At 43.8% G+C, this 16,575-nt stretch overlaps 2 protein-coding genes and 3 non-coding genes across 5 annotated transcripts; 1 reads left to right on the plus strand and 4 right to left on the minus strand.

The window, feature by feature from the left end:
• Window positions 1-957: 957 nt before the first annotated feature.
• On the minus strand, window positions 958-2,253 carry LOC100435022 (histone H2A type 1). The gene has a single exon (XM_002816578.5). The coding sequence runs from the start codon at window positions 2,251-2,253 to the stop codon at window positions 1,861-1,863; it is 393 nt and encodes a 130-aa protein (XP_002816624.1). The 3' UTR covers window positions 958-1,860.
• A 313-nt stretch (window positions 2,254-2,566) lies between these two features.
• On the plus strand, window positions 2,567-6,559 carry LOC100432873 (histone H2B type 1-O). The gene has a single exon (XM_054558562.2). It carries the CDS (start codon window positions 2,567-2,569, stop codon window positions 2,945-2,947), a length of 381 nt encoding a protein of 126 aa, XP_054414537.1. The 3' UTR covers window positions 2,948-6,559.
• A 47-nt stretch (window positions 6,560-6,606) lies between these two features.
• LOC112134028 (U7 small nuclear RNA) lies at window positions 6,607-6,668 on the minus strand. Its single transcript, XR_002915613.1, has one exon. It is a non-coding gene; the product is annotated as a U7 small nuclear RNA (small nuclear RNA).
• Window positions 6,669-11,585: 4,917 nt separating this feature from the next.
• On the minus strand, window positions 11,586-11,657 carry TRNAM-CAU (transfer RNA methionine (anticodon CAU)). The gene has a single exon. It is a non-coding gene; the product is annotated as a tRNA-Met (tRNA).
• Window positions 11,658-12,005: 348 nt separating this feature from the next.
• Window positions 12,006-12,076, minus strand: TRNAG-GCC (transfer RNA glycine (anticodon GCC)). Its single transcript has one exon. It is a non-coding gene; the product is annotated as a tRNA-Gly (tRNA).
• Window positions 12,077-16,575: the final 4,499 nt, after the last annotated feature.

Raw genomic sequence — 16,575 nt, forward strand, 5'->3', positions numbered from 1 at the left:
GAACTATTGTAGGAAAAACCTGATTGGTTCTTAATACTATCTTCATTTGGTTCCTGCTTTTTTTTTTTTAACCAGACGGAGTCTAATTCTGACGCCCAGGCTGGAGGGCGGTGGCGCGATCTCAGCTCACTACAACCTCCGCCTCTCGGGTTCAAGTGATTCCGCCTCAGCCTCCGGAGTAGCTGGGACTACAGGCACTTGCCACCACGCCCGGCTAATTTTTTTAGTAGAGAAGGGGTTTCACCATGTTGGCCAGGCTGGTCTCAAACTCCTGACCTCAAGTTATCCGCCTGCCTGGGACTCCCAAAGTGCTTGGATTACAGGCGTGAGCCACCGCGCCTGACCTCCGAGCCAATTTTATTTATTGTTTTCAACCAATCATGTTAAGATTCCCCCAATCAAAAGATAATCTGACCGAGAATTGGTGTAGGTCAGTCGTAGTCTTAAACTCATTTCCAATGGGTCATTTTTCCTATTTCGGATCGTGTAAAAATACATACAGTAGAACATACAGTAGAACAACGTATTTGCTAGTATTTCCAAAAAATAGTTCCGTTTTGTAACTGCTTAATTAAATCTTTTAATGACTGTACCAAGACCCACAACAAAAACAATTTAAACTTAGGCTGGCACATTCTCCCCTAAAACACCAAAACTTTAGTTTTGTCCAGTGTGGTGTGAGGAAGGAGTTTGATAGGTGCTTGACTACATGATACCAATAAATGGTATCTGACCTCTTCATTAACTGAGTTTAATGCAATCCAATGGCTGATTGGATTAATTATGTAAATCATTTCATTAGCATGCGCGGAATTACAGGTTTGGGTCAGTGATTAGATTTCTGCCAGTGAATCTGGGTAGTTCTGACAACAGCATTTTATTAGGATAGAGATTTTAGTTGATCAAAGGACTACCAGGTTCTGGTATTGATAAAGACCCATAAAAACCAACAAAAAGTTTAGTTTAACATTTATTATATTCACAGGAGCAAATGATCACTAGAAATTTTGTTTGGGTTGTTTTTCTTTTTTTGAGACGGGTTCTCACTCTGTCGCCCCGGCTGGAGTGCAGTGGCGAGGTCATGGCTCACTGAAATCTCAAATTCCTGGGACTCAAGTGTTCCTTCTGCTGTCAGTCCGCCAAGTACAGACGAGGGCCGCTGCGCCCGGTATTTTTTTTTTTTTTTTTTTTTTTTTAGATGGAGTCTCACTCTGTTGCCCAGGCTGGAGTGCAGTGGCGTGATCTCGGCTCACTGCAACCTCTGCCTCCTGGGTTCAAGCGATTCTCCTGCCTCAGCCTCCCTAGTAGCGCTCGCCACCACAGCCGGCTAATTTTTGTGTTTTTAGTAGGGATGGGGTTTCACCATGTTGGCCAGGGTGGTCTCGATCTCTTGACCTTGTGATACACCCTCCTCGGCCTCCCAAAGTGCTGGGATTACAGGCGTGAGCCACCGAGCCCAGCCCTTTCTTTTTTTTAAAAAAAGGCATGGGTCTCTTTATCAGGGTGGTCTCGAACTCCAGGTCCCAAGAGATTTCTCCCCTCCCCACCCACCTGCCTCAGTCTCCCAAAATGATAAGCACGCGTAAACCACCGCGCCCGGCCCCAAGTTTTTTAAAGACCCAGGACAGTTTGTGGGGAGGGGACAACGAAGGAAGGTGCTTTCATGTTGTAATGTAGCAGTTGGATAGTATTTACTAGGCCTGATTCAATATCTATATTTTACCCAATAGGAAACTAATGACCTCAGTGCTTGAACTCGGCCACAAATTTCTGATAGGTTGGGAGAACAGAGTGCTCAGTTCTTCCGTAGAAATGGTGGGTGGCTCTGAAAAGAGCCTTTTGTCTTACAAGTTTACATTTTTACTTGCCCTTAGCTTTGTGGTGGCTCTCAGTCTTCTTGGGGAGCAGTACGGCCTGGATGTTAGGCAGAACACCGCCCTGAGCGATGGTAACTTTACCAAGCAACTTGTTGAGCTCCTCGTCGTTGCGGATGGCCAGCTGCAAGTGGCGCGGGATGATGCGGGTCTTTTTGTTGTCGCGGGCTGCGTTGCCCGCCAGTTCCAGGATCTCGGCAGTCAGGTACTCCAGCACCGCCGCCAGGTAAACAGGCGCGCCGGCCCCCACTCGCTCAGCATAGTTGCCCTTGCGGAGCAGGCGGTGCACTCGCCCTACGGGAAATTGGAGCCCGGCTCTAGAGGAGCGGGTTTTGGCCTTGGCACGAGCCTTGCCGCCCTGCTTGCCACGTCCAGACATGGTAAAACAACCTGTGGCCTAAGTCAGAAAGTGAGTGGAAGGAAACTACAGGGACGCGCATTTTATAGCAGCTGCTGGGCGCGAAAAAGAAGCTGGGCCATTGGCTAAGCTTGCAGCTCTCACTTAATGCAAATGAGGTTTCTGAATATACGTGTTTTGATTGGACTATATTGATATTGACGTCATCTGAGTAACTTCCAATCAGACAGAAGAGTTTCTCAATCTCATCTGCATATAGACTTGTAAATAAATAGGGCATAACCCAGCTCGTCCTCATTCTTGTTTTTTGAGTGTTCTTTCATTCTCCTCCGCCATGCCTGACCCAGCTAAATCCGCTCCAGCTCCCAAAAAGGGCTCCAAGAAAGCCGTAACCAAGGCCCAGAAAAAGGATGGCAAGAAGCGCAAGCGCAGCCGCAAAGAGAGTTACTCTATCTACGTGTACAAGGTGCTGAAGCAGGTCCATCCCGACACCGGGATCTCATCGAAGGCCATGGGCATCATGAACTCCTTCGTCAATGACATCTTTGAACGCATCGCTGGCGAGGCTTCCCGCCTGGCTCATTACAACAAGCGCTCGACCATCACCTCCAGGGAGATCCAGACGGCCGTGCGCCTGCTGCTGCCCGGGGAGCTGGCCAAGCACGCCGTGTCCGAGGGCACAAAGGCCGTCACCAAGTACACCAGCTCCAAGTGAGCTCTCGCAGCTGCCGACAATCCAAAGGCTCTTTTCAGAGCCACTCACGCTTCCAGAGAAAGAGCCGGTGCATTTTGCTTGTAGTCTTTTGGGTGGGCTCCGGCCGGCCTCTATTAGGAGGGAAGACGGCTGGAAACGGTAAGCTAAGGTCCCTAAGCTTTTTGCGTGTGAGTATAGACGCTCCATCAGACAAATTTAGCTTGGGTTCTTGGATATCCTTGGGGAAAAAGGCTTGCAGTTGTGCTTTAAGCTATAATTACAAGTTTGCTTTCGGTTTTCGGTTACTCTTGCCTTTTTTTTTTTTTTTTTTTTTTTTTTTGAGACGGAGTCTTGCTGTCTCCCAGGATAGAGTGCAGTGGCGCGATCTCGGCTCACTGCAAGCTCCGCCTCCCGGGTTCAACCAATTCTGCCTCGGTCTTCTAAGTAGCTGGGATTACAGGCGCCCGCCACCGTGCCCGACTAATTATTGCATTTTTAGTAGAGACGGAGTTTTACCGTCTTGGCCAGGCTAGTCTCGAACTCCTGACTTCGTGATCCACCTATCTTGGCCTCCCAAAATATTGGGATAACTGGCGTGAGCCATCGCGCCCGGCCCGGTTATTCTTTCAGTGCCTGTAACGTCCCCCTTCTTTGATTGGTCAACGCTCTATTTGAAAAGCCCGCCAAGGGCTGCAATTTGCCAGATAGTCTCATCCGGGTTGTGTTTTTCGAAGAGGTTCTCTCGGAATGGAAATGAATTTTCCGTTATCTGCAGGAGTGCATCGGACTCTGGCGCCAAGAGCCGGAAGCTGTGAATTAACCGTCCCACTTTCTGCTGTTGTACGGATCCTGGGTGACGTTGACTTACCGGTGTCCATTTTCCATACACTCTAGATAGTAGGCACTGTAACATCACGTCTGCCATAGCCGCAGATATGTTAGGGTGGGTTGAAATTACTGGTGTCAAAGCGGGACGGGAAACATTAAAGACTAAGGAAGCTCCTTTAGGATAAAATGTTGAACAAAGAACCCGGCAACTTGGGAAAGCCGCTTTTTTGCAATGTTAATCAGTTGGCCTCGGGGAGGGAGGTATGCCAGGATTAGCTGGGGCGGGGGCAGCATTCAGGCTGGGATTTTAAAGTTCATGATTAGGAATTCTGAGACAGAAGTTGGAGAACCCCGCATTTAAAGAGAAGCGGACCCCAGAAGAGATCACAGAAATGGGAGGTAAATCAAGAGCGTGCGAGTACAAGGGAGTGGAGACTTTTCAAGGCATGATCCCCTCTTCTCAACAGTGCCTGAATTCTCATAGCATTGCATCCTCTGCCACTGCGTTATCCCCTCTTCAATAAATTACTTCTATTGTAAATCTTTCCTTTAGCAGCAAAATAGCAAGCCCCTCCACAATTCCACTCCAGGCTTTAAAATCACCCCTTAACTTTTCCTTTATTTTCCTGACGTCACTTCCTTTGCAGCTATGGGTGAAAGGCTATCTCGGACGAATAGTCTCGTCTCCGTCACAGGTGACAAACAGCCCCGAATTATGCCACTTGGTTAGCGGGTCGTGCAAAATACATTGTAGGATTTGCCGTTCACTTCCCTAAAATGTTCTCTTCCCCAGTCCCTGTACCTTGTCATTAAAGTTTGGCGCCTCGGGCTTGGCGACAGAGCTTATAGACAAGCTAAGCTACTTGGAGAGAAGTCCCCTGATTTCATCATGTTCTTTAACTTGGCATCACATTTGTCCCCTCCTTTCATTCCTCTTCGCTCTCTTTTTCGAGATTGGTTTCTCCCTGCCCATCCATCCCGCCTCCTTGAGAGAACATGTGAGGGTTGATTAGCCTCCGAGTGGGTGAGAGAGTACGTGTGGCCTTCTCCTGCCATCTTGTGGCAAAAAAGCACAAGTTCAAGGCGTTGTGTTTTCCAGCAGTTAAAATGCTTTCTTCTTAACTCTGCTGAGTCAGTGGGCTAGGGTAGGGTTTCCATTTTTCACTCCTTTTAATTGCAGGATTCAAGCTTCTTCAAGAGTCGTTAGTGCGGAGGTTAAAAGGGAGCGGGAGGGGGGCGGGGGAGCTAAACAGGAAGAGCGAGGAGTGGGTAAGGGAGAAAGTCCTGTTGAGTTTTGTGATCTGGTCAGAGCTGTCCAAAAGAAATAAACAAATAAAAAAAGCCAAAATGCTTTATACTCTAAAATAAATAATAATACGATCATGCTTTCTAGTTCTATTAGATTACAACTCAATTTAACCTTAATTATCTGTTTAAAGGCCCTGTCTTCAAATACCAACCACACTGAGGTTTGGGACTTCAACATGAAGTTGTTTTGTTTTGTTTTGTTTTTTGAGACAGAGTCTCACTCTGTCGCCCAGGCTGGAGTGCAGTGGCGCAATCTCGGCTCACTGCAACTTCCACCTCCTGGGTTCAAGTGATTCTTCTGCCTCAACCTCCCGAGTAGCTGAACTACAGACAGGCACCTGCCACCGCGCCCAGCTAATTTTTGTGTTTTTAGTACAGACAGGGTTTCACCATGTTGTCCAGGCTGATCTTGGACTCCCAAAGTTCTGGGATTACAGGCGCGAGCCACTGCACCTGGTCTAAGTTTTGAGGGAACACAATGACTTAAGACCATAACAGCACTTAAGACCATTTTCCATGCTTTCATCCCAACTTTCTATTCCAAGTTCTCCTTTATAAAATATCTACATTTAGCTTAATTTGCAGATAAGGTGACAGTTACGATATTCCTTAAACAGAAGTTAAAAGTCAGTTGCTCACAAAGGCCCAGCACATTAGAGCAAAAACAGCTGGATATTAAAAATCATGCCTTATCTCTATAAAGAGAGGTGCTATTTGCCATTTTTCTTGAAACACACAGACTTCTGACATATTTCATTTTTCCAGTTTTGATAGAGATAATTGACCAAGATATATTTCACTGTTTTCTTAAATCTGCTGTAAGAACAACCATAGCACAAGCATATTGATAAATGCCAACTAATATGGAAACTAACAGGACCAGTGGGAAATTGAGAACTGAAGACAAAACCTGTGCAATTTGATTTCACTGATTTCTCCCTTCTAGCAATGCAAGCACAAGGACAGTGTGACTTCCAATTTTTCAAGAGTATATGCAGCTTAATATGAAATATTATAAATTTTCAATGACAGCTAATAAAAAATTTATATCATGGTACAGACTATTAAAAAAAGGTCTGTTGACTTCATCAAGTCCTTCACCTCTAAAGTAGAGATCTCATGAAGCCCTTCATCCTTGAAGTTGAGATCTCTGGACATTAACAAAGATTCCTGTATCCATGACAAGCTTTTCACCAAGCTGCTCTTTCTGCCATCAGGGCCCAGATCAAATGCTCCAGCCTTCCCAACTTTCTAAATTCTCAGCTGAAAATAATTCATTCCTCACTTGGCCCCTCTGGATAAAGCATCAGGCCTCACATACATCAGGCATTTAAGAGTTATTTTCTGCCAGTTAAGTAAACAGATAAAGTGAACTAAAAGAAAAAACAAAAAATTCAGTTCTCACAGCTATGAGGTAAAAGTGGGGAAAGATGTTCGGAGTTGTTCATTGTAGATTTAGTAGTTACCTGGGTAAATAAACCTGTTCTTTTCTATTTATGTTATATTTGTCTTATTGTTTTATTAATGTTATTCTTTGTGGGGGTGGGGACGTCCCAGCGAAAGCCAGAAGGCCTGCTAGACAAATTCTAAAAGAGCTGTAACACTATTTTTTATTATTAATATTATTCTTAATTGACAAATCATAATTGTATACATTTTTGACAGAGAGTGTGATGTTTTGATATATTGTTGGGGCTCAGAAAACTATAACCCAAAATGAAGGCCTCAGCAGCAGCCTCAGAAGCAGAAGCTTTTCCCTGACCTCCTGCCCTTCTGTCTCTGATCTATCATTCTCCCTCAAGGTTAGCCACAGAAACTAGAATCTCTCTTCCCCAAGGCAGGTCATAAAAACCAGAATCCTTTTTCCCCAAAGCCAGCCATAAAACCTACAAATATTACTCTAGCTCCCCTCACCCACCCCATTTCCCAAGGCTTTTTGTATGAAAACTGGTCATTTATGGTCAGAAATTATCTGCCCTACCTTGTTTGACTGTAGGTCATAAGACCCCTATTCCAGAGAGGGACCTGCCCCATACTCAGAAGGAAGGAATACTGCTCAGAGAGGCCAAGAAGAATCTGGACAGACAGGCCTTGCTGGGTTTCCCTACTCTGTTTACTATCATTAGATCCTACCCTTCATGTCCAATCATTTCTACAAGGCTGTCCATACTTTATGGAACCTTAAAAACAATGGACAATTTCTCCTGTATCTTTAGGCCTTCATTTTGAAGGGCTCCCATGTCATGTACAACTATGATCAAATAATTTTTTTCTCCTATTAATCTGCCTTTAGTCAGTGATTTTCAGCAAACATTCAGAGAGTGAAGGGGAAGCTTTCCTTTACTCTGTAATGTAATTCAAGGAGTTTTTCTTTCTTTTTCTTTTTTTGCCTTCACTCTACTCTGTTGCTGAGGCTGGAATGCAGTGGCATGATCCCGGCTCACTGCAATCTCCACCTCCCAAGCTTAAGCCTCATGTCTCAGCCTCCCAAGTAGCTGGGACCACAGGTATGCACCACCATGCCCAGATAATTTTTGTACTTTTCGTAGAAGGGGTTTCAGCATGTTGGCCAGGCTGGTCTGGAACTCCTGGACTCAAGTGATCCACCCACCTTGGCCTCTGAAAGCTGGGATTTTCATGTGTGAGCCACCGTGCCTGGCCCCTTGCCTCTATAATGTATACTGAAGGAGTCCAGGAAATATCATCCCAAAGTATGCCTCATTGTTATGCTGATTACTTCACACTAAAGTTATTTGGGAAATAGCAAATGCACAGAGAGGGGCTTTTTCTGAATCTCCTTTATTTGACTAAATGCAGATTCTCCAGGAGAAGGAAGTCAATTAATCACGAAAATCCTTCCTAGCAATTTTTATCTATCTTGGGAAGATTAACAGCAACAGAATTGGAACTGAGAAGAGACTAGAAATTGGCTCCTCCCCCAGATAGGCCACTATCTATTCTGAAAGTCCATTCCTGTTTTCATTATCGTACTCTTCCTAGGTCGCTCCAACTCCCCTTTCTCCTTACTCCTCTATTTAAATAGAGAAAGAATTTAAGTTGTAGAGAGTTGATAAAATGCTGAATGATTCCGAGTGATGAATGTAGAAAGGAGGTGGGGAGAGAGGAAAGCTAGTCTCAGTACCCTTTTCCTCCAAACCTGACCAGTTCTTGGCCAGAGAAATAGTCTCCCACATAAGGAGTTTCCAGGCGTCTGTAAGAAATTCTGAGGTTTGAAAACCTCTTTAGTTGGCATCCAAAAGAATAAAATGGGGAACTGAGGACTAATAATTTGAGGAATTAGAAAGTTTAAGTTCTATCCACTACTCACCCTGGCTACCATCACCTCATTTTATGTAATTTACTGGATTGTCTGTTCTTCCTGGTCTCTTTTTCCTCAACTAAAAGTGATTTCCAAAGTCTCTTCCAGAAGAAATAGTTGGCTTCTGAAAATAGATCTCCTCCATATGGATCACATGAAGCTATCACTAACAAATGTGACATGTGATAAGATTTGTTTCAATCATGGAAAAAGTAGTTCTACACTGCCAACCTAAATAACAGAGGGAGGCTCTCTAAAAGAAAATATATTTTGGGGGAATAGAGCATTGTAGTGGGAATATGCATGCCAGAGTAAACAAGGTGAGTATATAAGAAGGTAAAAAAGACAAGGTTAAAAAATCAGTTATTTACATAATTGTTTAGAAAGAATTATCCTTGACTTAAAGATTGAGAACTAAACTCTGATTTTTATCTTGCCCAAATTCCCATCTAAGGGGTCTGGGGAGTCATGCCCTACAAATCATAAATTCTCATCAGATGGGTTTTATTTAACCCTATACATCATGACTTACTTTCCAACCTGACTCTGGCATAAAACATTATGAGACAAGGAAGAAAATCAAAATATTTTACACCAAAAAACATGTTTCTTTGCCATATTTTGAAATGGCCCTGCAAAGTTGTTTTTTTGTGTGGGGGAAAATTTGTGTCTGTAAAGAATCTCTATTAGCATAGCTAGATCTTTTTCTTCCAGACCCTCCCAATCCTAAAGAGATTAACTAAGATCTGAATAGGAAACATTTGTTGTCATCTATTGTCTCTAAGGGCAGCCACTGTAAGACTTCAAAAGAACTTGGACTCCACAATCTTTTTCTTAACCTGAACACTCCCTTTCTATCAATCCCAGGTCTTCAGATAAATTCAACCAATTGTCAACCAGAAAATGTTTAAATTCACCTGTAGCGTGGAAGCACCCCACCCCGACCCCCCACCCCAACACTCCTGCCCCGCCTGGGTGTCCTGCCTTTCTGGACCAAACCAATGTATTTCTTAAATGTATTTGATTGATGTCTCCTGCCTCCCTAAAATGCATAAAACCAAGCTGCGCCCCGACCATCTTGGGCACATGTTCTTAGGACCTCCTGATGGGTGTGTCACAGGTCATGGTCATATTTGGCTCAGAATAAATCTCTTCAAATATTTTACAGGGTTTGAGTCTTTTCATCGACAAGATCAATAACAAAGGTAACACCAGTTCAAGGTTAGACAGACAGTTACTGGATGGATGTCCTTATAAAAATATTTTTGTGTAAATTTGCAAGGGTCTTTATACAAGGTTGTGGTTTTTACAATGTTTTGTGATAGTTTCTATGATCAGACATACAAATATAAAAACCCACTCCTCATGGCCTTCCTGGGCTCTATTTGCCAGAGTTTTCTTAACATTAGTGATTACATTTTGATTCTGACAACTTTCACAATACAGTGACAGTGTGCTCTGAGGCCCCAAAGTGTCTGTCTTTACAAAACGACTATCTTTATATAGCTGCTCTCTTTTCAGTTTCGTGCTTGCTAATAGGAAACTATATACAGAAAGAAGAATGGCAGCCTTGTACAAGATTAGGAGGTAAATTGAATTCACTACTTTGCAAGGAGGCTCTGTCTATAGTCATAATATCCAAGAACAAACTGAAAATTCATTTCTTAAATAGGATCCAGGAGAAAATACAAAATAAAGTTCCATTTTTCTTGGCTTTTTTTTTTTTTTTTTCTAGATAAATCACATGTGCCTCTGATTATCTGTGCGATTAGAAAGTTTCTTATCAAGAACAGTGCTGGAGTTTGAGACCACCCTGGCCAACATGGTGAAACCCCGTCTTTATTAAAAATAAAAAAAATTAGCTAGGAGTGGTGGTGCGCACCTGTAATCCCATCTACTTAGGAGGCTGAGTCAGCAGAATTGCTTGAACCCGCGAAGTGGAGGTTGCAGTGAGCTGAGATGGTGCCATGGCACTCCAGCCTGGGCAACAGAGCAAGACCGTCTCAGAAAAAAATTGTATTGCCATGGGCCTATATATAAGCAAGAGTGAAAATGAAACGGGACAGATGAACATCAAAGTCATAATAGACTTGACGTGAGAAAGTCGATAACGGGTCTGGGGATGGAGTTGAAGAATACTTAAATTTCATGAGTGTTTTCCTCTTTTCTCTAAATATAAAAGAGACCTGTAGTTTATATGTCATGATGTTAAATAATAGATCAAATCCGTGTGGTCACTTTTGAACTCTTCTATACTTTTTTAAAAGGTAAAATAAGATGATGAGTAATGAGGAATACTGAAGTTTCGGTTTGGTGAATTGGAAATTGTGACTATTAGCTAATATTTACCAACTCACCAGTATCTAAGATGTACCAGGCCTTGTTCTAGGTATGATGGCAACCACAATGCCAAAACACAAAAATCTGTCCTTGTAAATTTACTTCCCATGAGAGAGAAAATACTAAATGAATAAAGACACAATATGCTGCATAGTAATAAGTGCTAAGGAAGAAAACAGACTAGGAGCAAGACATTTTTTGGAAGAGTTGTTACTCAAAATAACTTCATGGTCTGGTGAGAGGGTTCACGCCTGTAATCCCAATACTTTGGGAGGCCGAGGCAGGATAATCTCAGTGCAGGAGTTCGAGACCAGACTGGGCAAAAAAAGTGAGACACTTTCCTCCCACCCCCCATCTCTCCAAAAAACAAAAATTCAGCTGGGCTAGGTGGGGAGCACCTGTAGTTCCAGCTACTCAGAAGGCTGCTTAAGCCCACGAGTTCGAAGTTGCAGTGAGCTATGATAGCCCCACTTGCACTCCAGCCTGAGTGACAGAGTGAGGCCCTGTCTCAAATAAAATATCAAATAAAATATATAAAATAATAAAAATAAAATAAATACTTCCAATTCTCTTAACTGAATCTCTAAAAATTAACTACCTATAAACTTGGAACTCTAAACTTAAATTATAGTTCACAAAATGGTAGTATGCAGAGGTGGAGATATTTCAGCTCATGGACTTAGTATCAATTCCCGCTCTGTAAGATAGGGTACCTCTGATTTCTTAACTGAAAGCTGCTTCCTGATTTTCTCCTCGAAGGAATGTGAATACTTCCACTTGCTGTCACTTTTCGTATTGATTGAGCTAGCAAGGGAAGGAAGGCTGGTGAGAGTATGTCCTGAGTACCTTTTTAGAAAATAAACATAGCAGAGGATGGTTTCGATCCATCGACCTCTGGGTTATGGGCCCAGCACGCTTCCGCTGCGCCACTCTGCTCTGTGGAACAAAAAGGCTTTGCAGTGAATTCATTGTGAGATTTTCCTCAAAAGTTGGTGGGGATTTTCGTTTTTTGGTACGGTTAAATAAATCTGATTTCCACCCCCCACCAAGGACCACTAGTTCTATTCATGCTGCAAACATGAGGATGAATTCAGCGTGTATTGGTATCAAACATTCTGAAAGCAAAAAAAAAACCTTGATGTTTCTGTAGGAAAACAGCCTGTTGCTGGCCTACCTGCTTTATCATGTAGTCAGGATGTAAGAGTAAGGCAAAAAAAGGTATAGGGAAATATCCAACTTCTGAAATAGAATACATAGTTTTCAAAAAAAATAAAATGCTGCTATTGCATTGGCCGGGAATCGAACCCGGGCCTCCCGCGTGGCAGGCGAGAATTCTACCACTGAACCACCAATGCCTCGCGCACGTATGTGTCTTACCATTTCTAGGAATGCTTTGTCGTCTTTCAGGAATCCAGTACCATAGGCTGTGTTTTCAAAAAGATACTTAGGTAGCTTTCTGTTCTTATTGAATAGAGCCTCTTAATAGAGCCTTCTTCCCTTCTTTTCAGGAAGGAAAAAAAATCCCTTTTCACTGTAACTTCAAAGCGTCTCCTGCAGCACTGGAGGCTGGCCCCATGTGTGGGCGGCCCGGCTCCCGCACGGTCTCCGCGGCGCTGTTGGACTGCTCTGCTCTGGCTGGGCCAGCACCTCCGCCCGGCGGGTCGCGGGCTCCTGTGGTGACTCTGTCCGCCGCTGCCGGGCCCTGGGTATCCGCTTGCGGACTGCTCCCAAGCTCCTGCCTCTTAAGTTTCAGGAAGCGCTATGGAAGATGCCAAATTCCTTAGTTTGCTTGGGAGACAGAAGACATTTTATGACCATGGGGAGGCTCAAAGTCCAGGTGGGTTCTGGAGGGAACGGGAGAGGTAGAAAAGGGGTACAAGAGCACGAAGAATAAAGAAAATGAAGTGGAGGACCAAGGAGGAAGAGAACCCGAGCAAAAGATAAAAGAGGCAGGAGCCAAAACAGGAGGGAGGAGGGGAGGAGCCAGAGGGAAGAGGAGGCAAACAGGAACCTAGTGTTGCTCTCCACTGGTCTCCCCAAAGAAAAGGGAGGCAGTGGGGGATTTAAGAATTGTATGGGTTTACCTTATGCTTCAGTTGTCATGGTTGTGGGGGTGGCACTGGAAACTTCTTCCTGGCAAACTGAGCGCAAAGGTCTCATTGAAGAATAATTTCCACAACGGGCGCAATGATGACTCTAATACAAATATGAAAATGAACCCGGGTAAAAAAATTTATGTAACTCATTAATGAGGTAATTGGTGAGGTGTTGATACCTGTTCAAAGGAGAATCCAAAGAGTGCTCGCTTCGGCAGCACATATACACAAAGGAGAATCCAAAGAACTGACGCTATTTATAGATCAGGAATATTGAAATAGGTGTGTAAATGAGGACAAAACTGTTTTGGTGAGATGTTCCTCAAACGTATTTAAAGAAGATGTCCGTCCATTTTGTCCCTACCGCGGTACAGAATTAATTTGCATGTCCATACATACGAAGAATTTTGTATCGCCATCATTATCTACAATTTGCAGAGTTGTAAAATAACTCCCATACAATCGGAATCAGATGACACAGAAAGATGTGCTATAGTTTTCCTCTGAAGCACAATTTTTTCCAGCAATCTTTTCCTTTTTAAGGTAGATTGCTGCTCAACCTTACCTGAGTACAAATGTAAGGGCCAAACTCAGAAGTTAAAATTGCTTTTGAAAACTCATCATTACTCAATGCCGAAAGCACTGGTCTAATATTCCTGACCATATTCTGGGGAAAGTCCTGGGTGGGGGATTCTTTTCCTTCCCTTTTCTTTCTTTCTTTCTTTTTTTCGTTCTTTCTTTCTTTCTTGTTTGTTTTGGTATCTTTCTGTGCAGGGGTGGGGATTCTTAAGACCTCGGTTCACAGAATGTGAATGTTTGTGTCTCTCCAAAATTCATATGTTGAAGCCCCAGTTCCCCATATGACATATTTGGAGGTAATTGGGAGGTAATTAGGTCATGAGGGTTGAGTCCTCATAAATGGAATTAGTGCCCTTATAAGAAGATACAGGAAAGATGTTACCTCTTTCTGCCATGTGAGGACACGTCATGGAGGTAACTGTCTGCAAACCAGGAAGAATACCCACTTCAGAACCAGGCTGTGCTGGCACCTTGAGCTTTCCAGCCTCAGAACTGTGAGAAATAAATGTCTGTTTAAGCTGCCCAGTCTATGGTGGCATTTTTGTTGTTGTTGTTGTTTGTTGTTTGTTTGTTTTTTTGAGATGGAGTCTCGCTCTGTCACCCAGGCTGGAGTGCAGTGGGGCAATCTCGGCCCACTGCAACCTCTGCCTCCTGGGTTCAAGCAATTCTCCTGCCTCAGCCTCCTGAGTAGCTGGGATTACAGGTGCGTGCCTACAAGCCCGGCTAATTTTTGTATATTTGATAGAGACAGGGCTTCACCATGTTGGTCAGGCTGTTCTCAAACTCCTGACCTCGTGATCCACCCACCTTGGCCTCCCAAAGTGCTGGGATTACAGGCGTGAGCCACCGAGCCTGGCCTATGCTGTTTTTTATAGCAGCCCAAGCTGAGTAAGACAGTGATGAAAGATCTGGACTCGCTCCCTAGAATCCTGTGCATGCACACACATATCTGCATTCAGTTTCAGATATGGAGCCTAGTTTAAATGAGGTAGGTTAGATACGGTGGTCATAGCTTCCCTTAAAGGAGAACAAACTTGCTAAATAAATGGAGAGGACAAATTGCCTGACAGTGCACAAACCAGCCACATCCTGGACTTATGGTTGGAACATTCTGCAGCAAAGAAGTAGAAGAGCAAAAAGTAGGGGGGAATCCTCCAATATACTCACACAGAAACCCATGATGTGTGTCCTTAAGTTGACCTATGCTCATTATACTAGTAAAAAATACACCCCAGGGGGAGATTTAACATGCTAATGAGACATGCGATGTATGTGCTAGCATGTACAACCACAGTGCAGGCACACCCAAGAGACCACCCAGAACATGTTTGATAGCAATGTCCTCCTACCCCTTCATGAATAATCATGTAGGACTCTTATGAGGCGAGTTTGCCCAGTGTCAGCCAGTACTGTCTCACTTTTGAGCAGCACTCTCTGATCAGCTATCAGAGTGTACTTTCGCTTTGCAATTTTTTTTACTTTTACTTAGGACTCACTTTCAAATTATTTTGGGCAGTGAAGTCAAGAACCTGAACTGCTCCACCAGCAACATTAGAAACCGTACTCCAGCAGTTCTAGGGCCTCTGCTCTCCCTCTTTTAACCTGAAAGGTGGTTTTCGGCCGAGGCAGGCGGATCACCTGAGGTCGGAGTTCGAAACCAGCTTGACCAATATCGAGAAACCCCGTATCTACTAAAAATACAAAATTAGCCGGGCGTAGTGACGCATGTCTGTAATCCCAGCTGCTCGGGAAGCTGAGGCAGGAGAATTGCTGGATCCCGGGAGGCGGAGATTGCAGTGAGCCGAGATCGCACCATTGCACTCCAGCCTGGGCAACAAGAGCAAAACTCCGTCTCCAAAAAAAAAAAAAAGAAAGAAAAAAAAGGTAGTTTTCATCAGTACCATCTCTCATGCTGCTCATTCATTCATTCTCACCCCTACTCTTCAGGAACAACAGCCTCTCCTTTGTGAAGGCCCCCCTTGGGGAAACAGCTTAGATGAGAAGGGGACGGGGAGCGGATAATGTGTAAGTAGGTACAGACCAAGCTGTGTTCCTGAAAATCACCCACGAGGCCCTACTTGCCTGCCTCCTCCCACACATACCTCGTCTCCTCCCACGCCAGGCCTTGTTCATTGTGCCTCAACCAATGAAGAGCCAGGTAATTCTTTAGAGCCTTCCAACCACAGTGTATTAGCCTGTTCTCATGCTGCTATAAAGAACTGCCCAAGGCTGGGTACTTTATAAAGGAAAGAGGTTTAATTGAGGACTGGGGAGGCCTCAGGAAACTCTCAGTCATGGCGTAAAGCAAACACGTCTCTCTTCACATGCTGACAGGAGAGAGAAACGAGAGCACAGTGAAGAGGGAAGCCCCTTATAAAAACCATCAGATCTCATGGGAACTTACTATCACAAAAACAGCATGGGGGAAACTGCCCCCATGATTCAATTACCTCCCACTGGGTCCCTCCAATGACACATGGGGATTATGGGAGCTACAATTTAAGTTGAGATCTGGGTGGGGACACAGCCAAACCATATCACACAGGCTCAGTACAGGCTTTGCAGTTTCTCTTCCCTATGCCCATAAACCTCTTCCCCAGGAAATTCCTGCAAGTTTTTCACCTTCAATTTTACTCCTTTAAGTGTCCATCTGTGAATCATGTGTCATCACTGAAGGCTTGCTTGATCACTATTTGACACAGCAACATCTGCCTTCAGAGAGATGTACACACCCTACCCCTCTTTCTTGCTTTGCATTTTTCTTCCTAGCAGTTAGTTCCTTCTGACATATCATAAATTTCACTTCATTTCCTGTCCACCAGATTAAGTGTCCCCAAAAGAAATGGATTTTTGTCAGTTTCGTTTACTGCTGTATCTTCCATTTCTGAAAATATGCAGGAACCTAGTAGATGCTCAGTACTTATCAGTAAAGTAATATCTTTTCCTCACCCATCTCAAGGTTCATGGCTGAGGCCCCTATAACAAAAGACAGATTAACAAGAGAAACTTATTTATTCTAGGTTTTATGTGACACAGAAGCCTTCAGAAACAAATTTCAAAGATACCTGTGTATTTCTATGCTAAGTTTGATGAAGAAGTGGATAGCTGGGGAGAAATATCATTGTAGGACAGAAGGGGTATGGTCTAATGGTAATAAACTGGGGGAATCTTAGCAGACC

The sequence above is a fragment of the Pongo abelii genome, chromosome 5, assembly GCF_028885655.2.
Source record: "Pongo abelii isolate AG06213 chromosome 5, NHGRI_mPonAbe1-v2.0_pri, whole genome shotgun sequence".
NCBI classification, from domain to species: domain Eukaryota; kingdom Metazoa; phylum Chordata; class Mammalia; order Primates; family Hominidae; genus Pongo; species Pongo abelii.